Source organism: Amblyomma mixtum, chromosome 9 (assembly GCF_055824585.1).
Source record: "Amblyomma mixtum isolate Tamu chromosome 9, ASM5582458v1, whole genome shotgun sequence".
NCBI lineage: Eukaryota > Metazoa > Arthropoda > Arachnida > Ixodida > Ixodidae > Amblyomma > Amblyomma mixtum.
The window spans coordinates 60,925,613-60,949,130 of record NC_143020.1 but is presented as its reverse complement, the minus strand read 5'-3'; the positions used below and the strand labels follow the sequence as shown (position 1 = coordinate 60,949,130).

The window sequence follows — 23,518 nt, the reverse complement described above, 5'->3', positions numbered from 1 at the left end:
CTACTCCACACAGGGGAGCGGGGAAAGGGAAAGTGAAAGGAGAGAATGGAAGGTTCTAAGAGATAGGAAGGTGGTATCTCTCACTAGTTCCTGACTTGAACCGCTTTGCGAGGAAGGGGGCATGTGGGGTGTGATAAACGGATACAAGCGCGTACCACGTACGGTTTGTGGTGTGTTGGAGAAAGCTACGTGCGCTCTGTACCAGGTCTCGCAACTTTATAAAAGCCTGCTGATGGGTTACTCATCTTGGTTCTGCTGCCGAAACCAGAAGGGCTATTATGGTGACGTGTTCACGCCGTCAGTGGCCTCAGAAGATGAGTACTCACGCTGTGAACTGCCGGCAACCAACGCTTCGTGGATATGAGCGTGGTTTGCTCCATAAAAGTTCCCCTTAAGACTTTCGCTCTAACAGGTATGAACGCGTGGAGCTAGACAAAGCTCGCCATAAGATGTCATGACTCGGCAAGCTTCGACCGTACGAAGTATGTGAAGGATTGCAGAGCGCGAAATCATGATTGCTGCAATGCATGGGGCAAATTCGGTACAGAAAAGGCAACTCCGCATTGATGTGTATAAGAACTGTTTATTATTTATTACTTGGGAACTACGGCCAGCGATTGGTGAGCGCGGAAGCAATTTTTCACGTCTTTTCATTTCATTAGAGGAGTTCAAGCACGAATGTTAGCTCGTTGTTCCTGACGTACCTGCGGTCTTCTATATCCCTCACGGAAAAGCACGCCTTTGAGACATAACTACACGTACCAGTAGCGGTTTCTGTTACCGAACGGAGTCGCTGCAAACTGTTTTCTTCCCTTGTTTCCAACGTGCAATCCTCGTTCTTCATCGGATGGACCAGGCTAAGCCTCATCCCATCCTGGAATGGACATGGGGCGTGCTCCTGCCAGTTTTGCACTTTGATGTACAAATGCAGGCCCAGTGAGTAACCCCTTTTTTTGAGGTATACCCCCGGTGTGAAGAAGTGATCTCTCACATATACACACTCTGTCTCGTATAGAGCCCAGCCACGGGACAAGGCAGTTGTGGTCAGTGATCTGTATCCTTTCAAAAGCCACCTGGTTGAGCTACAAGCTGAAGGCCCCTTTTGAGGAATGTTTGCAATGGGTAAATGTGCAGTTTTTAGCCTTTTAGGTGGCCCTTTGTTGGGGTTCCTCAACGTTGGGACTGCCGGCGTGGAACATGTCTGTAAGTGCTGCGGCTCTTCCTCAACGTTTTGGCGGCCTTCTTCGACCATGTGCTCGCGGGCAAAATTGTCGCATTGATGTGGCAAGTCGTTCATTACGACTTTGTTCTTCTCATCATGTGGCCCCAATTCTCGACTGAGTCTTGTTCCAGGAGACAGATTATCTTCCGCAATGAATCGCGTTTCTGTCAGTAAGTGGCAGCTGGTGTGTTGTCGACAACCTTCCATCTCGATTTTCTCCTCCCTATGCGGATCATCATCTTTGATGCGTTTTGTAACTGCAAATGTGATTTTGCTCAGTTGATCTTTCCAGTTTTCCTTCAACCACTCCGACATAATTTCCTGTTTTTCGTATTTTTGGATGCTGTCCCTCAGCTCCGTTGATGCCGTTTCCAGTCCATACCACATCTGTTTTAACTGTGCCTCGGCGTATTCGGAAAAGTGGTCCTGAACTTCCGGCTCCAGGAGCGGTGTGATCCGGGATTCTAAGCACGAGTTTCGTCCTGCACACTTTTCCATGGTTGTTCCTATGTCACAGGGACCGCACTGATTTGGGCCAGTGTCCAATCATTTGATTTCATACCGGAACACTCCCGATGCCTTCGAAGCAATGGGTGCACTGGTGTTTTATCAAAGGCGTGATTTAGAGTCGAGGGAAATACACTTGAAGGCAGTTGTGGTTTCAGCCCTAATAGAAGGTGCTGTCCGTAAAGAAGTTTAATATGCTTTAAATTCTGGTGGTGGTCTTGTTACTCCTTCATTTGTCACTGTGCTCAACCTGTAACAAACAAAACTAGATCACCAGGTACGCCGTATGTAAGTGTAACACTACGTTTCTTGCGTGCGAGACAGACTATTTGCAACTTACACGCGCAATTGCATTGCTTGCATTGACAACACTACAGGTGGGTTAGGTTAAAGCGTTGTTTTTACTGTCTTCTGAATACAGTTAATTTTTGTATTTTCTTACTAAACGCAACTGCTTAAGACGCAGTGCTACAGGAAAACATTTGCCTTCTTGATCTGTACGAGAAGATTGAAGCTCATGTGAACATTTAACTGCATTCATTTCTGATGCAGAAAACGAACAGAAAATGTTATTGAGAGCCTTCTGATGATGCTATAATGCTGGTTCGAAACAAGAGTCTCGTATAATTTATCTTTTCTTAAGTTGCTCAACATTATTTTGCAGCGTATCTATGAGAGGTCAATACGGATATCTTATTGCAGTCAATAGGCCATCTAGTCCATCAATCACTGCGCTAAATTGATATATATATATATTTCATACCGGTCTGCAATACCGGTAAATTCATACTATGTAAATACGCTCCGCATTTACATAGCATAAATTTACCACTCCGTAATTCTCGGAGAATTGTGCTCCCTTATTGCAAGTAATTACAAATTGCCGCCCTTCGTGACACGCCTGCATACTAAATGTAAAAAGTTATTATTTTCTAGTTGTAATATCACGAGAGGACGCAAAAATAATACCATCACTATCGAGAACGAAGAGATAGTACAGTGCTTGATTTCCTTAACCTGCGCTCGTCTTTACCAGTAGGCAACGAAAGACTCTACTCTTCGACCTTAGCACTTCAAATAGTCAGCAACGATTAGGATAGTTTTCGAGTACAACATACACGTAACAAAGAGGCGCCACTTATTTCCTCATCTGTCGAAGTTGCTCACAAAACTGTATAGGGAAAGAATACCGAAAAATTGTTCATTCCACCAATGCGAAGAATAGGCCACCATGTCTTGAACGCGCCACCTACCGACCTATCCCGTTTCTTTTTTCACGCATTAAAGGTGCACTGAAGAGGAATTTGAACTCGTCTTTTTGCCGCGGGAACTCGACCTACACGTTCCGAGCATTCTTAGAAACCTCGACTTATTGCCCTGTGTGGCCGATTTCACTAATTTAATTTAATTAACGTCCGCTCCGGCCTTTATTTTTTGTAGTCTCCCCGTTCGGTGGGCGGAGTCGACCAACATGTGGAGTGCCTTCCAGCCAGCTCCGTGGAGGCTTTGCTTTCGCTTTATTTTGTTTTCTATGTTTCCGTGAATAAATAGTTTTATTCGCAGATAACATAGCCGCAATAAGCCCACAGAAATAGAAATACGCGCGGACTATTTGCTTCTGCGGATTACTACGTATTACTCCACCGATGGCAGAGCGCAAAGCCGCCACAGGACTGGGTGAAAGGCACTCCAAGCGTTGGTCGACTCAGCCCACCGTACGGGGAGAATTAAAAAAAAAGGCGGGATCCGGACGTTAATTCGATTTAATTAGGGAAATCGAACGCACAGGGCAATAAATCGATGTTTCTAAGAATGCTCGGAACGTGTAGATCGAGTTCCCGCGGCAAAAAGACGAGTTGAGATTCCTCTTCACTACACCTTTAAGAGCCGCCAACAGTTCCTCGCTAACTAGGCCCTGCACAGCAGAAACAGAAGCTTACATCTATTGCGTCTTGTATCTCACCTCAGTCCTCTCAACGAAATGTTGTGCGCTCAGATTCCTTTTCACAGCACTTCTATACCAAAATGTCTTCTTCGTCCAGTAGCACCACTCGTGCGATGTCCTCACAAGGCAGTGCCGCAAAGTTGACTGTGGATGGTGAAACACTCTCGAAGGCGGACAGATGCTTTCACTCTGGGTTATCACTGAATCACAAGACGCTCAGGGGAGTCGGCGTCAGCAGACACCTCCATATGCAAACATGTCCGACGCACGTACTCTATTTCATGTGTCACACACCGAGTTGTCGGGGCGACCGTGTACTCGACGATCATGCGCTCTGGGTTATCAGTACCCGCGTGAGCAACGGTCTCAAACACGGAACTTCCTACGCACGATAAGCAGCGAAACGCATCGAAAATAAACAGGCAAAAAACATGCAGTCAGATTGACTCCAGCCACGCTGTCACGGAATCTGTCCGCTTCCAATCTGTCATACTGTCAATCTGTCATACCAATTCATTCCAATCTGTCATATTGAAACTCAGATATGTAAACTGGTTCTCGATGGAAGCCCGAAGTGGGCCGCTAGCTACCCAGCGGCGGGAAGAAGGGGGGATACAAAGTAGGAGGGGGAAGAGGACAAAAATACAGGAGAAAGCATCCAACCATGTTGCCGTTAGGCTTAACTGAGCACCGGTATTCTCCTATTCCCTTAATTGTTTGCGTCTCCAGGAACACCTTGGACAGTCCTTCGCCGTGGGTACGTGCCATTTCAACAGAGGTAGAAAAAAAGAACAATTCATAGTCTATCACCTTGCCTGTGACTCGCTTAGTACGCTGCAGTGGGGAGGGTTCCCGCCAGTGCATCTCATGAGGGCCTCGACAATGCACCATCACTCTAACCACGCCGTCTCGACTCAAGTGATAAAGTAATGTGACATGGTGTAATAAACCTTGCGAGTTAAGTTAGCGGTAATATCTGAACTTTTTGAGGTATGAAATGCGACCTCTTAGGAAAATTTATAGTATTTATTATAGCTACTTAAAGTGTTCTCGTCTTCTACGTATTCGGCTCTAGAACGGTGCAATGCATAATTTCCTAACCAACGTTATGCCTGATTATTAGTTTACGAATTAGGATGTTAAATAGTCAGAAGAAAGTAAGTTAATGAGATGCCCATAACGTATACCTAAGTGTTTTTACTTTACTAAGCATAAGGTCAATTAATTGGAGACCATAAATAATTTCTGCTGCAAAATTGTACAATAGCATTTTAAAGTAATTCCAAGAAAGCTGTAGAAAGGATAGCGATTTAAAAAAATGTAACGCTGGATAGCGACTTGTACAAATTTAGGTATCAAATAAAGTTTCTACGTTTCCTAAATTAATTATTATGGCTGGCAATGCGCACATTCAGGTTCAACATTGTGGGAGAAAAATTTTGAACACTAGAAAATTGTGATATGCTGTTATGGAAATATTGAACGTAATGATCTATTCTTCTGATATGTAGCAAAATCTTTCTTTTAGATTGTTTCCATCAATCGCATCGAACAGTTAAGACAGCCATATAAAACCAATGGAGAACGCTTTTGACGGTAGCAAAAACGTTAACAGAAAAAAAAAATGCAAGAAGCCATCGCGAGATTTCGGGGTTTATTGATTACTATTGTGAGACCTTACATTATATGAAAAAATAGCGTTCATAAAAGGTTTCCCGCTCGAAACGCTGTTGTCCACAATTGTTGGGTCTGTTCTGAAATATCTCCTTGGTATTTGGGGCCGAGAAACCCTGGGAAGCGAACATAAAATGTAGGCGCATCAAAACATTCTCACGAAGGCAAGGATGTCTTCAAGCGTGCCTCATCATGTGCCTACAGTTACTGCCGTCGCGTCTGATTGGTTTGATGTGCCTGATGGTAGGGCTAGAGGCAAAAAGGATATGTGGAGGACATAGCGGATTCATGGAAGGCAGGATATTACAGTTGTGAGATGGCGGTGAGGTCTACGCCTTAAGGAGGACCCATATTAAAAAAAATCGGAAGACGAAACGTTGAACTTCGTCGGGCGTTCTTGGGGCGGCCGGCGCCTAAATACAGGCCAGACGGTGCCAATCTGGACCGCCCGAATTATGACGCCAACCGTACCACAAATCTTGGATCTCAATTGCTCCTAACCAATCTGTTTCCATTAGGTCTTCAGAGAGTGGAGCCGTACGTGCAAGGCTTCAGATGTTCACACTTAACGGGTCATACATTGTCACGTTGTAGTGACTGCCGTCCAATGAGCAGGAAGACAGCGGAAAGGGCTATCAAACGACTGTATTTGGGCTGACTTGCACCCGCAAAGAACTGAATGACTCGGCGGCGGCGTAGCAACAGGCGAGCTCGGCGGTCGTCGAGCACGCCGCTGTCGGCCCTGTTCAATTCAAAGCTGATATTTAACTTTCGAGATACAATGTGCAAGGTTACTACAGCCTTCTGGAACAACGTGGAACCCGCTCTGCCTGGATGTTATCAATCGAGATAAATTGGGGCGCGTCTTCCATCACAAACAAGCTGTTAAAGCCACATGCCGGTAGCTTTCAAGAATGAATAAACAAACACTACAAAGATTCGCGGCGATGTGAAGGGGGCCAGCAGCACCGAAACCATGGAGCATAAGGGATGTTTCAAGTTGTTCATCGTCGGGAGATTTATAGCGTAATTAATTTATGGCTTAACGATAACTCAGTTGAAAGCAGAAGAAAAAAAACAGATACCAGCAGCTAACATCAGCAACGTTATCATCATTTTCGATGCCAGCATCTTCACTGATATCAGCATTGTCCCTGTCGTCCCGCCAGAAACGAGACTTTATACAGTAGAGAGATGAAACGGATAGACAGACGGGTGCAGATTTTATATTAAGACTTACTACGCTATCAGACCCACGATTTACATCGTAATCAATCCTTTGAGCGTCTGTTGTTCGAACAAGAAGAAAAAAAACGTCGAAATGAAGCAGCCCCACATCACTTTTGCCATACCTATCTGAAGCGTCATAGAATAGCACGAGAAGGCACCTTTCATCTAGTCATGCTGGAAATGCGGTATGCTGAGATTGGACTGCACAGCTTCATTTGTGAAACAGATGTAGGGAAGGTTTTAGCCTTCCCGCCTAGACGACGGCCAGGAGTCCTTGGAACCTAGCGGCGGCTTCGGCCAGTCAGACAGTGATCAGTTGAATCTCCGGAGCAGAGGAGTAGGGTCTCCCATTCGTCTAAAGACTTTATGCTTCGTCCCTCAGAGGGAGCCTGAGGTCTTTCCTAGAGGACGTGACTGAGATGACCTCTGGCTTTACATAGCGTACACTGGCTACAGCACTGGTCCGGGTAGTAGAGGCTGCCCAACACTGGGTTCGGAAATGAGTTGGTTTGCAAGCGACGTCAAGTGGCGGCCTGGCTCTTGTGTAAGGATGTATCGGCTGGCGGATATTTAACCCGCCCTAGACTGTAGTGTTGTGCGATCTCCCTGTAAGACACTAAGCGGTAGCGCCCCGTGTACCTCTCGACGACTGCACGAGCTCGGGAACTAAGCCCTCGAGCTAACTCCTAGGCCGGCTCGTTCCCAGCGACTGAGGCGTGTGCAATTGTCCAGATTATATAGAATTTATCTCCTATCCCTTCTTGTCTGCAAGAATCTCTTCGGCTTGGGAGACATTCTTCCTTTGGTGAAGTTAATCGTCGCGACCATAGAGTCGAGAACTATAATTTTCGCTGGCGTACTTGCAAGTGCAGCTGCTATAGATTCTTCAGCAATGCTGAGAAATAAATTTTGCCGAGTGCTAACCTGGTCTGAGTAAAGATTCTGACTAATCTTGCATGCCTGCATCGTACTGAAAGGGTATTCTCTTTCTCCGCGTATTTCAAAGCAACTGAAGTACAGTCGGCCAAATCTTTAGCTGGCGTGCCTGACAGCCACGTTTTCCGTGCTCCTGTAGCTTATGCTTCAGCAAACTTGCGAAAATATCAAATTTAAGCACAGGCTCACTAAGCCCGTGCTTAATATTGAGCTTTCCGCAAGTTTGATTCGTCCCAAAGCGCAGGAGCACAGAAAAAGCGGCCGTCGCGCAAGCCAGCTAAAGATTTGGCCGGCTGTACACGCATTTGTTACAGACAGCTGCTGCAATTTTTCAGTTGGCGATGTCTTTATTAAGGGGGGCGTGGGTCGCGAGGTTTTGTCTGCGCTACGCAATTCGTGAGGCTAACGCGGGTTTTGTATGTAAGATTTATCTTCAAGGGGATCGTCGCACTCCTCTGTCCTACAATCGCATTCTCTAAATTATTCCATGGTGGGCATGCATATCAATGAGCATAGTATTGCGTAGTCAGCGCTTCGTCGTTTACAGCGCAATGAACACCGTCAAGTGAATTTGTGCTAAACTTTAATCTCACTTCCCCTTTTATTACCAAACAATCCTTGCTGGTTCATCCATGAAATTGTGCCTGCCCACACTCTTGTATGCTTTAATTGCTCACTGTTCTTTAAGAAGCGTATCGGGCTCTCATGCAAATGACTGTCTCAATGAATGCTCGAGTTTCCTTTAGTTATTCTTCATATTCTTGCTGTTCTTACTACTGTCCTTCGCTAGGCAACGTCGCAAATATGAGCAAAGGCAACAACGATTGCGTTGTTGCGCACATCGTATTCCTTCCCGAATCTCATTCATAGTTTTGACGTAGGGGAAGACAACATGAACTGACAATAATCATCACCAATTTGCCATAATCATAGCCCTAATAAACGAAACCTAATTAAGGCATTAGCGAAAAGAGAGCGCAACGCGCGTTTTGATCCAGCTACAAACGCAGCGCATTGCAAAATGTGTTCTGTAATGTGCTCCGGACATTCAAGAGCTTCTATTTAGGCTGGCCCATGCGGTTGCTAAAAAATTTGTTCACTGCGGTTAAAAAAACAGGCATCTGTCTTGCAGCACATTTTATTCATGGTATTACAGCCCGTGTCGTAGCAGGACTTACGTACAACAGGAATAAAACATTTTTGGTCAATATGTTACACACAAAGCACTAAAGTGCTAAAAACGCCAAACACGATTGAATGATACGAACTATTGCGAGAGTACGGTTCCGTTACACACGGTGGCCAAGAAGGAATATGAAGCCTATAAAACTTGCTTCCTTTCCAGAGTTGATTAGAAGAGCAGCTCATATTTTATGCGAAGCTGGTTATCTTCAACGTAGCCTGCGTTGGCAAGATCTGCGAGATTAAGCCAATGTTTACTCATACAAACAGGTGAGTTACTTTCTTCTGTCGGCCTTTGATAGAATTCAAGACAACGACTAGTTTTCACTCGAAACCCTTGTTCCGCGCCTTGTTTGGGATGAATCACTGCCAGCCTGATTGTATTTTCGAATGGCCAATCAACCACGCCGTCAAGCTCGCCCTTGTGCAGGCATAACGTCGCGTGAAGGTTGAGGGATTGAGCGGTTTTCTTCAACTCCACGCCAGGTGTCACGCAGTAGCCGCGGAGGTATACCTTGTCGCTTTCATACGTGGCGCTACCTTTCTTCATTGCGGTTTTCTGAAGCGATTCAACATTTCGCACAAAAAATACGCACTGCGATATTCCTAGCTCAGTCCGTCGCTGAATACTTCTAATGCGGTCCAGTGCTTCCCGGTTGCTTCTTTTTGCGGTAGCTTTCACGTCCTTGATAGCATATGCTATATGCGTGAAGCTGTCCCGATTTTGGCTTGCAGCACTAGCCACTGCCTCCTTCAGTGTTTGCTGTAACCTGCTTATGCTTTCAGAAAGGTCATGAAATATCTTCACTGCTGCGGACAAACATTCGTTGGCACTCTCGATATGCGCAGTGATTCCGGGCTCGTTGGGCGTCATCATGTCCCGATTATGCCTCGCTCCAACTGTGAGTTCTTGTCTAACGGTTTCTCTAACGCAGTTTAAGCCGTGACAGATTTCGTTCAGTCGATCACCGTACGACTGAATATCGGAAACCATTCGCCCGAGGAATTCTTTAATTTCATTCGCCTTCTTTTCAAACGTCGCACTGAAAGAAGCAAGGAAAGCTCTCTCGTAATCGCGCTGCGATTGCCGATCGCTGTCAATTCTATGAGGCGGCGCAGGGCGGCACAATGCCGATTTCACATGCTCTATCACACCGGAACAAACAACCGTGCTAGTGCACTTGGGACAGGATATGGAGTGGTGTCCACATTCCAGACTGAAGTGACGGACGATCTTCGAAGCTTCCGCCACGTACTCGCAGCCGCTCGGTGCGTTCCAGCACTGCACCTGCAAAAATAAAGCAGCTTTTAGTTACAGAAAAATAATTATATCTCGAGAAGACAGTGCAGCGGTTGCCACTTCTTAGGGTATTCTGTACTTCGAATTGCGTTTTACCGTTTAGATAATTATTGAACGTTGCAGCCTCATTTCAATGGTTTGTACTATTTCCAGAAGAGCCGAAGTAGAGCTTTTGAAAGCTACAGAAAAAAATTTGTACATTTATTTTTATCTCAACTTGTTTAAGTTTTTTGCAGCACCTTATAGTCGAGGGTGAAAGGAATAAAATGCTAACTCTATAGGTAACAGATTCAGCCATAATGATCTTGCGCATTCGAGCGTCCAATATTCTACTTGTTCTTGCGCCATCCGCAAATACTGATTGCAAACGATTGCAGTGGAGACGACTGAGGCAGCACGGGCTGAGATTTTCCTTAATGCTTTCACTGAGACAAGACAAAAGCCGGCGACAAACGGTGGGGGGATCTGGTGAAGTTGGCCAGTTAAGAATAAAACGCTAGACCAGTGTCAGTGGTGGCTACTCTGACGTCTAGCTTTTTCAGCTAAACAACCACATGGCCGTACGTGTACAAAATATGTCTTACGTACGCGCCTCTGCATTTGCGCTGGTACTCCCTTCTTGAAGTTCAACATGCACAAACTGGCCCAAGAGCTAACGCTTTTGCAAAGACGACCGTCATCTTCCTGGAAAATAATATATAAGAGATCTCGAACACTGCTTCTCACTAACAGCATAATTAGTTCAGCAAAAACAGAAGCACATCTTAGAAACGCGCAGCACGCCACGATCTACGCGGGAACGCCGGTCGCTCTATAGTCAAGCATTAGGAAGTTTTAGTTGCACGCACGTAAAAAGTCCAAGTACTATCGGGATAAAAAAATGGCTGAGGCTTAGCTTAGGTTAAGCCTAGTCAGATGCGAAGCATATTGTCGCCGAGTTGCATATCGAGCACGCCGCTTGGCTAGACGTTCTTCACGCTCTTCATCAGTCTCTGTAGCACGCCACAACTTTTGCTTCTCATTCCAACGAGCAGCCCTGTCTCCAGGAGGCATCTCTATCCCGTGTACGCCTAGCAGAGGCAGGCGCAACCCCTTGTATACCGCCGCTCCAGCATCACGTGTTCACTACAGCGCACCTAGGGGCAGAAGCAGGAAACACATTGGTCGCGACGCCTCGCGCGACGGCGCGAGCTGGGCCCCGTTTCTCATCTGCTGTGACGTCACGCACCACGTGGTCATCCTTGGTCACGACGCCTCGCGCGATGGCGCGAGTTGGGCCCCCGTTTTTCATCTGCTGTGACGTCGCGCATCACTTGGTATGACATGGAGGTCACGAAAGGTCAATGGTAACGACACCGCCGCGCTCGAGGAGCTGGGTTGGGCTATTTTAGTATGCTTCGCATAAAATATTACGACACGCGCGTTCTCGCAAAAATGCCTATTGCAGCTGTACCTCGCGACACAGTCGCATGGTATTGTCAGCAGACAGGGTATACTTATTGGCTCATAACGTGATACATTTAAGGCGGCTGGATTACGTGAATGCACCGAGAAAAAAATTGCTTTCCTGCGCACTAATGTCCCGTAAACTTTTGATCGCGATAGTACGTGAAGACGTTCCTTCTGTCGCCATCTTATGAAGGATGCCAATTCTGAGCGCGGCTTCTGCGCGAGGAGGAGCCAACAGGAAGCCTTTCGACTTGAGCACAAGTCGCCGACACGACGCTTTACGACTGCATCATGACTAAATTGAACTACCAATGCAAACCGCTGACAGCGGCGTGTGCGCATTGCCGGAGGCCGCACCGGCCAGCTGCCGACAGTGCGAATTGCTCTTCCAACGCATCGCAGCTAGCGCCAAGAAAACGCCCCGTGTTGCAATTTAAAAGCAACAACCACCCGCTCGAGCCGCCGAGAGTGACAGCCGGACACACAAGATAAGAGTCAGCTGATAGCGCACGCCGCTTCCTGGCGACAGAGCTAATCAGTTATACGAGCCGGCGTTAGAAAGCGCTGCGACACGATTTTCCATGCTGTCGCGCCTTCCGTTTACTTCGGACAACACAAGTATACGTCTGAATTCATGCGCCTGTGCCCAAAGATGCGAATTTTCAAGCGTGTATGAAATTGGCGCTCTGCGAACAGCTTTCTTCTTGCAACCAAGCGTAAGCTACTTCAGAAGCAGCGCAGTGCATTCTGAAAGTCTGAAGCACTCGCGTTTTTTTTTTTTTTAGGAATGCTGCCACGCGTTTTTTTGTGGTAATTTATTTTCTTGAGCACTGTACACATTTGCAGGCGTGGTGACAGTGCGAACTTCGATATGTTGTTTAGGCCATATCGGAACGCCTACTGATGTGTCATTGAAAGCGCCTTTTCCCATTCCTGGCGTCAGTCCTGTCTTTTGTGTGCCTTCCGTGTCCTCGTTTCTTATGCCATTACCAGTTTTTTCTATCAACACGAACCAACTCGCCCAAACTAGAGTTTTACTTTCCCACTGCGGCAGCAGGTGCTTTGGACAAAGTTAGATGTGGCCATCGTTTCAATACTTAGTATGGAAACATGGAACATGAGATGCAGTTGAAATAAAAAGAAAGTTGTTTGAAGTCACAACTTCTCTTGGCTAGTTTGTTCATTATTAGTATACGAAGCATCAGCACTATAGCCGTGACACGTGTTCTGACCTAGGGGTGGACTTCTCGACTAGAATTACCTGTACTACAATGAAAAAAAAAACACTACATTGCCCTTGAGTCACCGTTCTAGGTTTGGTTTGGCTTGTTTTGGTTTATTGGGGTTTAACGTCTCAAAGCAACTCAGGCTATAAGAGACGCCGTAGTGGAGGGCTCCGGAAATTTCGACCACCTGGGGTTCTTTAACGTGCACTGACATCGCACAGTACACGGGCCTCTAGAATATTGCCTTCATCGAAATTCGGCCGTCACAGCCGGGATCGAATCGGCGCCCTTCGGGTCAGGAGCCGAGCACCATAACCACTGAGCCACCCTGGCGGGTCGAGTCATCGTTCCAATTGTATGGTAGTATTGAACAGCCTCTGAATGCAGATCGATGTGTGAGGCCTTATCCTTCAGCGGGCGCCATTGGCCTGGTGATCAATACAGCTTCCCTACTATCTCCGCGAAAGGAAGGCGACCGCTTCGTTGAATTCTAGCTCACCTTTCTGGTGAGCAGCTCTTCGACAGGCAGGTCGCTCCAGCCCACGTCCTCGTCCTGGCACTCGCAGCCGTCGTGTGGGCAGACGCGCATTCCGTCGACAGCGCACTGCTCGTAGCAACATTCGCACAGGGTGTGTCCGCACGGAAGCACAGCGTTGATGGACCGCACCAGTCCGCAGGTGTCGCACACACTGTTCGGTGGCAGAGGCTGAACAAACCGCAGGGGCCTCCAGTCGAGTTCCGCGCGGAACCCAACCAGCGTGTACGTGTGACTTTGAGACGGCATCGTTCGACACGCAAGCTTGCTGCACGTAGGAGTGAATGCACACTCGCGAACGGCCCTTGACATCCCGCACTTATCTTTATTTTTTTTTTGTCGTCGTCAGGACGACAATCGCGGTTATATCTACACTGCCTATGCTACGAATTGGTTCAGTGCATACTCCGCCCATTGTGGCCAATCAATCCTGTAGCATCAACCACGCGACTTACTTGTTATTTTTTTGATAGTGACTGATACCCGAACTTGAAGCTCTTCAACAATCGGAGAAGTAAAGTTTTTCGCATGAAGAAAAAAGAAGCGCAGCGCGCTTTTAGGGTGCACGTTTCTATCAAAATGCGTTTATACAATTACGTTTACGTTTCAAGAGATTAGCGCGGAATGCGGGATTCAACAAGGTCGGCCTTGATTTGGTTGAGGCGGCGCATTCTAAAAGAACAATGGTATTCCTAGGAATCTTACCTGCGTTAAGATTTTCCGCAAATAAAAATTCAATTGATTGAGCGTATTCTACAAACTGAAAAAAAAACATGCAAGCGGGATATTAGGAAATGCCTTTGAACAGAAAAATATCTCAGCCCGATCTATGACGACACGTTGAGCATGAACAGCTTTGCAGCTATCAATAATTTATCTTGTGGGAGCAGACCGGAATTACAAATCAACGCTTTTGGACTCCACTACAAGAAAAGAAAAAATATATATCAACCCCACCACGGTAATATTTTTCTTGCATTCTTGCAAGAATATCTGGTTAGTATCTTTGTTTCACATATCACTTCGTGTGCCTTGGTTTTGTTATAGCGAACCCTGAATTCAATATCACATACCTCCTCTGGCACTGCCAGCGTTGTGCCACTTTTTACGTGTGGGGTCGTATCTTTTAGAAACGATAAATTTTCTACTTTATGACTGATCATGATTATATATAGAGGGGTTATATTTTCACCCTTAGATTTAATTAAGTCGGTCCTTTTTTTTAGCATCGCTTTGTGAACGCATTAATCTGTTTTCTCTGAGAATACAATTTGTAAAGTGATTTTTTTTGTTTGTAGGGAGCAGAGGTGAAACATATCACATCTCTGTGCTTCGAAAGCTGCGAACTCTTTACTGTAGCCCTTTGATTTTAGCACCAGCCGCTCATGTGTAGTAATAACATAGAAATATACATAGAGAATGAAGGCGTACAGTCGTAAGAAAAAAAAATAAAATGTTTGGAGTTACGTTATCAGGCTCTGAGGCGAAAACGTAAGACTTGCACTGTAGGCTGAACGAGAATGCCGTATATGATGTAACACACGTGCTTAGGAACACGATATAACTGCTTTGTAACCTTCGCAGAAGCCAGAATTTAACACTTTCGTACGATTTATGCATGTTTTCGCGACGACGGTTCTTTGTAATGGTTTCGCTGTAGTCCTTGGTAAGGACGTTCTAATCTGTGGAGATTTTAATTTTCACCACAGGGATTGGGGCAGCCGTACCACGTCCGCCAGAGGCAGGAAGCTTCTGGATGCCATCACTGCAGCCAATTTCAGGGTCCTGCAGCCCAGGGCCCCTACCTTCATCCGACTGGGCCGTTCGTCCATCATCGACCTAGCCTTGCTGTCGGATGCCTGCCACTACACCTGGAATAGAGCTCCGGATTCCCTGGGCTCGGACCATTTCCCCATCCTTCTGAACCCTTCCTCCTGAAGGCGCAGGAAGGAAAAAGTGTACAAAATCACTAAGTGGCCCACGTTCAGGGAACTCGCAAAGGACATCCCCCATGCAGAGGACTTCCTGACCCTGCTGGGCAAGTGTGCACAAAGTGCTACTGTGTCCTGCTCTACCCCAGTGCAGGCCCCTGTCCCCGACTTTCGCCTCCTGGGACTCCGAGCTGCCAGGAGACGAGCCGAGCGGAAGGCGGAGAGCACGTCGCTCCCAGAGGACTGGACGGCCTACCGGCGGATTCATGCTGTCTGCCGTCGCCAGGCGAACCGTCGGGCTAGGGAGGGCTGGGCTGGCGTCTGCCAGTCCATCCGCTCGGCACGGCAGTCGGCGACGGCCTGGCGGCTCCTGCGGTCCCTCCTCCAGGTCACAGCAAACCGACACCCAGTCCTCGGTGCCGCCATTGCCCGGGGGGTATCGTACCAGGCACTGGCGGAGCAGCTGGCCGACCACCTCACCAAGGCTGTCCACCCGAGTCCAGGCCCCCCACTGGGACCTCCGTCCCAGTGTCCAACCCAACTTCCTCCTGTCCTTGCAGGTGCTGTTGGCGTGGCCTCCCTCTGCACTGTCCCGATCAGCCCACACGAGCTGTACAGGGCCCTCCATCGGTCCAAAAAGAAGAGCGCTCCTGGGGCAGACGGGCTCACATTGCAGATGCTGCGGAACTTGGATGCCCCGGAAAAGGCCCGCCTGCTGACCGTGTTTAACGACATCTGGTCGAGCGGGATCCTTCCGGAGAGCTGGACCACGGCCATCGTGGTCCCTATCCTCAAACCCCGCAAGCCCTCCAAGGAGCTGTCGTCCTACCGACCCGTCTCGCTGACCTCAGCTGCCTGTAAGACCATGGAGTCGGTGGCACTCCAACACCTCACCTGGATTGCTGAGGCTACTAACTTTCTCCCCGAGAACTTGACAGGTTTTCGCAGGCACCGCTGTACCGCAGAATCCATCGCGGACGTGGTGTCATCCCTCGAGGAAGCGAAGTTCCACGGAGACGTTGCCATCCTTGTCCTCCTGGACGTCCAGTCGGCCTTCGACGGTCTGCCCCATAGCACCATCGAGATGGCCTTGGACGAGCTGGGGGTGACAGGTAACCTCCGGCGGTTTATAACCTCCTTCCTGTCCAACCGTTCTATGCAGGTTCGGGTTGGCCGCACTCTGAGCAGTCCTCGCCCTATCACCACCGGGGTCCCTCAGGGGTCTGTCCTCAGCCCTTTCCTCTTCAACCTGGTCATGGCAGGCCTCCCTCGCTCCATCCAGCAGGACCGCCGCCACAGAGTTCTCTGCTCTGTATACGCGGACGATGTCGCCCTCTGGGTCCGAGCTCCGAGGAGGCAGATCATCTCTGCCAGACAGGCCCTCCAGCGTACCCTCAACGGGGTGCAGCAGTTCCTGGCGACCAAGGGGCTGTCTCTCTCAGCCACGAAATCTGAGGCTTTGTTTATCCATCCGAGGGGAGCACGAGCCACGGCTCAGATTGCTACCCTCAAGATTGACGGCACTAAGCTCCCTTGGAAATCGCAGGTGAAGTACCTTGGTCTCACCATCGACCACCGGCTCTCCTGGATTCCTGCTGACAAGGCCCTCCTGTCCCACATGGGCCGAGTCGGCCGAGCAGTACTTTCCATCGTCGCCCGAGGCAACGGCTGCACCCCCACTTGGGCTATCCGACTCTTCGAGGCAGCGGCGACATCAGCCACCCTTTACGCCCTCCCCCTAGTTACGCTCCGGAGCACCCGCCTTAATCGCATGGAACTCTCTCGCAGGAAATGGATCCGCCGCTTCCTGGGGGTTCCACCGCGATCGCAGGTCCCGGCCACGCTGGCAGAGGCGGGCATCTTCCCGCTGGACCTCTTGCTCCTGCAGATGGGCCTGACCCACACGGACCGGCTCGCCCACGTTCGTGTTGGCGGTGCCCTCCGTGCTCGCCTGCAGGCCAACGCCAACTCTAGGATGGGGAAGCTCCACGTCACCTACGTGGAGATACCTGGCCCTCCCAAGGGCCTCCCAGTCCTCCCCCCCTCCCAACCCGACCTCCTCTGCAGGTCACCCTGGACCTTTACGGCGTGACCAAGCGCCACTCCCCTGCTGCAGCACTCCGCCAGACCACTGCTGCCTTCCTGGAAGAGTGCAAAGGGACCACCCACCTCTTCACCGATGGCTTGGTCCTGCCAGCCACAGGGCAAGCAGCGGCGGCTCTGGCAGTGCCCCAACTGCAGCAGACCCAGTCCTGCAGACTTTCCTTCCCGGGCAGCTCCACGGCAGCTGAGCTGGCAGGTCTCCACCTGGCAGCAGAATTCATCGGGTCCACCACATCACCTGGCCCTGTCGCTGTCCTGTGTGACTCCCGGCCTGCCCTCCAGCTCATGAGCAGGCCCCACATCTCGCAGACATCGGCGAGTGTCCTGCGTGTCCACCTGCACGCACTTGAGGATGCAGGCTACCAGGTGTCCCTTCACTGGGTCCCTGGCCACACCGGCGTACAGGGTAACGAGGACGCCGACTGCCTCGCCAAGGCTGCTCACAACGATGGGTCGCCAGTGACCACCAAAGTGGCCCGCATGACTTTGCCCGGCAGCTACTAAGACGAGCGGTAAGGACAAAGCACCCTGACAGGCGTATCTCTGCGTGCAGGGGCTTCCACCGGCTCCCAGACAAGATCCCCCGCAGAGAACGTGCCCTCCTGCTCCGACTTCGGATCGGATGCTCATGGACGCCGACACGCAAGTTCGTAGTTGGAATGGCCTCCTCCCCTGCCTGTCCATCGTGCGAGGATACAGGCACCCTGGGTCACCTGTTGGGTGCTTGTCCTACTTTTGCTCTGCCTCGTAGCCGTCTCTTTGCAGGCTACCGTGCCCTCGGCCTGCCGGCAGACACGGAGGACCAGCTAGTGTTCCCGGCCCGGAACCTCCTGTCCGCCTGCCGGCTCCTGCTGGCCTACCTCAAGGAGACCGGCCTGGACATCCTCCTCTAGCCCGAGGAGCATGGACCTGCAGCCCAAGGCCTGCGGCCTCCTGGACCTGCAGCCTCGGACCGGGACCCTTCTAGACCTTCGGCTCCCCCCAGCCACATGAAAGTCTAGGAGTCTGCCTCCCCCTGCCCGATGCTTGCACGCCGTCCCAGTGCATCGTAGCTCCCCCCCCCCAGCCCGGTGCTTGCACACTATCCAAGTGCACCGAGGCTTCCCCCCCGCGAGCTGTTGTTGCGGCGGCGGCGCTACTCCAAGATCCCTCCCCCTGCACGGACACGGACCGCTCCTGTCGCTGCGACGACCATCCCCCCTCCGTTCTCCCCTCCCTACATCCCCTTACCCCTTTCCCTTGTCCCCAACAGTGATGCCACCAACTGGCCAACAAACGTCGGGACCAGTACCCCCTCCCAAGAATAACCCAAAGTAATCAATCATCAATCAATCAATCAATCAATCTATATACGTGCTTAAACAAGCGACGACCGTAAACCGTTGATAAGTCTTAGCGGGTGGCGTTACGCTCGCAGACAGTGAGTACCTTTTTAGGACACGGAGCCTCGCAATTTGCAAAAGAATTTTCTAGTTAGACGACAAATGCCTCAAAACGCACAAATATACGCCGTTAAATTCCAAACATACTTTTGTCGCATTTTGTTCCGGCCTATATTGCTTTCTTATAATTTTTTTTTCATGTTACCTATTGCAAAATGGTGCTGAATAGCGAGTTAGATGTGACGTGCACGTTAGGCACGTCATTTCGGGCCAACCGAATTTGTTATTCTTATTTCTTATTCTGTTCTTATTTGATCCCAACCAAATTTAAAAAGTGAATTTGGCGTGCTTTTGTGAACGTTTTTTGGGTGAAACCGAGAAGTGCAAATTCTAATTATGTATCCATGAGGACAAGCAGGCGCTGTCCCCTAGTGCTGTACATTCCGAGCAACAAGGTAAAAAAAAGGCCACCACCGTCTGGAAGACGTTGAAGTAACGAGCTTTAGCTGAAACTATGCCGCCATTTCGTCCCCTGACGTCATACTCACCTAGTTCCACCTCTGTCCACCATATTGAACCATGACGTCATCATTGGCACGGGGCAGGTGGTTGTTTCAAGAATGCTATTGTAGATGGCGCTACAAGTGTCACTGCGAGATGTTGTGAAGGACTGTGTACGGGAGGCCTAGGCATGGCCCAAAAGAACTCACCCCCCCGACTAGCACCAGAGCCACTGTGTCTGACTTCAAAATTATCGCCCTGCCCCGTCAGCGAAGGCGGTTGTGTGGAATCCGGCGGCCGCAACAGAAAGACGTGCAAAGTAGCCAGAGGGCTAAAGAGGAGACAGGACGGCCGTGACCCTCATGGACATGTCAAGCTCGGGAGGGGCGTCTGTCTTCGGCTGAACATGAGCCCCGCGTTCGCGGTGAGGCCGGCTCCCTGTGGAGCCGATGGTGGGCCGGAGCGCTCGCGGCACAAACGCTTTCCCGGAGTTCGCGGGCCCACAGGCCAGCAGTGTCTTGCAACGCAACGGCCTTACTAACGGCTTGAGGTGGCGGGGGAGGCCGGCAAGCTAGCACCAGTAGGGCTCCCAGCAAAGGAGGCGAGACGCTGGTTTATGGGAACCGTTGCCCTCCGAGGGACACCTGATCCCCTTCGACACATCCCCAACGGGGCCGCCGGCCTTCGCGTCCTAACGGCCGCGGCTTCGTGGAAAAATCGGCGGGCGCCCTTGGTCGGCTGCATGAGCAGCGACGGCGAAAAACCGTTGGGCGAGGAGGACACCGAAGGAAAGAAAGAGAATCCTCAGGGAGATGCGTTGGTGACATAAGAGACAAAGGACAGAACGAGCAGAGACGGGCGAAGTGAACGGAAGCAGATCGCGCTGGTCTGTAGTCGGCGAGGCCGTACCTGAGGGCATCCGCAGCAAACTGACCGCCAGCCGAGACGCCCAAGAAGCCTGACGCCACAACCCGTCATAGTACCGCTAGCCGAGACGCCCGGGAAGATCCGGCAGTGTCAAGATGGAAGCCCCAGTTAGCGGTCGCAGTGCCAATTCGTCGAAACGTGGGACCGTCACCAGGCTGAGCGCCACCCCGCCAGAGCAGAGGAGAGCGAGGCACCTGTTGGCCGGACTGCACCGACGCCTAATACAAGACAGCGGTGAGCGGAACTCGCAGTTTCACCTTCAGGCAGAGAGTGAATAAAAAAGGTTGTCTCGGAGGCGTTGTGTGTTGGCTCAATTCTCCTCGCTTCAGCAGAACCCGTAGATAGCAACAAATTTTATGTTGCTTTGTGACTGATCCCCGACAGGCGGGAACGTCACAATGTGCTGTTTTCTAGTTGCTGCCACAGATGGCGCTGTGATCTCAGTGTGGTAGCAGACCCCACGAAATCTCGAAACGTGATGAGTAAGAGCTAAACCTCTTAAAAAACGGCGGATGGCCAGATGATCAAAGGAATTTGCTTTTAAATGCGTATAAATTTTCTCTTGCCAATTTTAATTATCTCCTTTAAAAAGGCTTCAATATTTATGGCTTTTGTAAAACGATTCACAGATACTGTTCATTAGAAAAAAAAAAAAAACATGACCCCGAGTTAGAGATGTGAAGGCCTGGAAAAAACACTGCAATTTTGGAAAAAAAAAAACGTTTTTTTTTCGTTTTTTTCAGACGAGCAAAAATGGAAAGAAACATCGAAAATTTCACAATGCAATTTCAAGGTTTTATGATGGCTTGGTTTTAGTTTAGGTTTTTGTTTTTGCTTTGAAAACCATTACAGCGTGCATCGTTGAACGATTGGAGAGCAGTCGTCATCGCCGGTGCCCAATCATCATCATCATCATCAGCCTGACTACACCCACTGAAGGGCAAAGGGCTATCCCATGTCTCTCCAATTAACCCGGTCCTTTGTCAGTTGCCGCCACTGTATCCCCGCAAACTTCTTAATCTCATCCGCCCACCTAACTTTCTGCCGTCCCCTGCTACGCTTGCCTTCTCTTGGAATCCACTCCGTTACCCTTAAGGAACAGCGGTTATCTTGCCTTCGCATTGCATGCCCTGCCAAAGTCCATTTCTTCCTCTTGATTTCAACTAAGATGTCATTAACCCGCGTTTGTTCCCTCACCCATTCCGCCCTCTTCCGATCTCTTAACGTTACACCTATCATTTTCCTGTAGTGCGCGGTAGTGCTTTTAAACCGTTCGTGCTGCGAGTACGCGGGTTGAAGGCCAAGTCACTAAGATCCAGGCTTGACTTAAAAATGCACTAATACTTGAACTCACGACTGATGAAAACCAAATGGCTACAAATTCTACAGTGTGACACACACGGCATACGTAACACAGGCTGCTGGGCACGTAAGCGGTTTTAGCCAAATACCAGCCTAGCTTCTTGATTTCTAACGTAGCAAAGTACAGGACATCCGCAGAAATTTGGTCCAGGACAGGGGTCTTCAGCGAAGCACGTGGCCCCATCTACCTGGTGGCAAGGCCTTTGCACCAGCCAGCCGCTAACTCCTCTGGCTTGCCGACTGCTGCACATATCACCATCATCCGGCAGTTGCGAACGAAACTGGTCACGTTTCGGAAACGTCCGTACAAGGATTCGCAACAGGCTTTCAGGGGAACGCGTTCGAAAGCTTGTGTATATGCAGACGAACCTAGCTGTGGACACAGCTTCAATCCATGCTGCTGCGCGTAGTGCCGCATCCAGCGACAGTGACTCTGAGTCCGATATGGAGTGACTTATAGATCAATTTTCATGTTCCCTTTCTCGATGGAATAGAACAAGAAGTTCGTTCAAAAAATATGATATTTATATCTCCATATTCGCCTGAAGTGCAAATCATTATTAATCTTCTCGGTGCAATAGAAGAAGTTCGTTTCACAATATGACATCTATAATTGCATATTCGATTGAACTTCGGAGCATTATTAATGATCGTGGTGCTGTTGCAAATAAATCTGTTTTTGTCACGTTTTGCAAAATTTCCAATTTTTCATGAAAAAAACCATTCTTTTCAGGGTTTTTTTCATGCCATTCAAAATTTCATGAAATTTTACATCTCTACCCCGAGTATGTCATTCCGTAAGACACGATGCCGTTCGGTACGTCGTCCACCAAGAACCATGGGTTCTCTATGCACTGCAGAAGCGCATGTCACGCCTGTTTCCTTGTCGAGTAAGCTAGGAATGAGCGATGCAGAATAAAAATGTCGAATAGAATCGAAAGCGACCTCCGTACCCCAAGAATTTTGTCCTGCGATTTAAAGAGCCGTGCATCTGGCCTTGTCTAATCACACTGGAAAAAAAATTTATAACGGGCTCTAAAATCTTAACAGAAAGCAGCTCGCCGCGATTGTACACCATGTGGCGCCTGAAATCATGATGCACTTAATTTCTAGCAAGGAATTAACTTATCGACATTTGTAACGGCGCAGCCAACCCACCTTATGGTAGAATTGCTCTAAGAATCCGCCCCAATTTTTCTCTTTGCTTCGCAAAATGTTCGTTTTCAGGTTTTAGGGCACATAAAAAAGCTTGACCCGCAGCAAAGTAGATATGCATCATATCTTCGTACTGAATTTCAGTATTCCTGTGTTTTGATAGTATCAGTAACAGGATGACACGAGAAGACTGTGATGCCGCCTTGCAGTCGTTTTGCTAAGCCACAGAATAAGCAGGATGATTACGGCGTACTATCAGTGTGGTAATCACTGTGTGTGAACCGAAGGTTTAAATGGAAGCAGCGAAGTTGGTTGCACCTATGCGGGGCTCTCCAGTGGTTGAAAAAATGCGTCGACGATTTGTGCACAGAAGATAAGCGATAGAGTTACAAACATGAGAAAGTGTGCAGAAAAAAACAAGCAACCAACTGAGTGCAATCTATAACGACCAAACATTGTTCCATGCTGTGGGCTTCGAACGAGATGAAGAGTTATCACCCGTGCTGCCGACGTCTTGTTTTCAAGTAGCACAGAGCGCAAGTTTCCATGGCGTGGTAGTGATCCGCAAAGGCAACATAGGTCCGATCTTAGCTTTAATTTTTGCCTAATCAGTTATGGTCTTCATAGCTTCGTTGTAGAGCGCTTCCATTTACCGAATACCGTGCACGGCGACCAGTGCAAATAAAATGTACCTCGTTTTCAAAATAAAGTAGACCTAGGTGGCAACATTTTAGAGCAACATGTCTTTTTCCCGGCACTCTGAATAGATTCTCTGGTTCTGAATTCACTAACGCCGTAAATCTTGTTTTACAATATATCGGTTAGATAGGTTCTCTGTTGAGTGCGCACAGAGGAAGAACGCACAAGACTGGCGCAGAAAGTGTAAAAACTTGATTAAAACCCAATGCAAAACAAAGAAAATTAAACTCGATTACAAAAGGGAAGATTTTA

The 23,518-nt window shown here is 49.0% G+C and overlaps 1 protein-coding gene and 2 long non-coding RNA genes across 3 annotated transcripts; 1 reads left to right on the top strand and 2 right to left on the bottom strand.

Moving 5' to 3' along the window:
• Positions 1–563: 563 nt before the first annotated feature.
• On the bottom strand, positions 564–3,991 carry LOC149329255 (uncharacterized). Its single transcript, XR_016285557.1, has 2 exons — positions 3,693–3,991; positions 564–1,979 (listed from the first exon to the last, which is right to left on the bottom strand). It is a non-coding gene; the product is annotated as an uncharacterized LOC149329255 (long non-coding RNA).
• A 4,639-nt stretch (positions 3,992–8,630) lies between these two features.
• On the bottom strand, positions 8,631–13,483 carry LOC149329254 (uncharacterized). Its single transcript, XR_016285852.1, has 2 exons — positions 13,171–13,483; positions 8,631–9,984 (listed from the first exon to the last, which is right to left on the bottom strand). It is a non-coding gene; the product is annotated as an uncharacterized LOC149329254 (long non-coding RNA).
• Positions 13,484–14,625: 1,142 nt separating this feature from the next.
• On the top strand, positions 14,626–17,744 carry LOC149329253 (uncharacterized). The gene is made up of 4 exons (XM_089559215.1): positions 14,626–14,641; positions 15,224–16,688; positions 16,926–17,058; positions 17,205–17,744. Exons 1-4 carry the CDS (start codon positions 14,626–14,628, stop codon positions 17,742–17,744), a joined length of 2,154 nt encoding a protein of 717 aa, XP_089415341.1.
• The last annotated feature ends 5,774 nt before the right edge of the window (positions 17,745–23,518 follow it).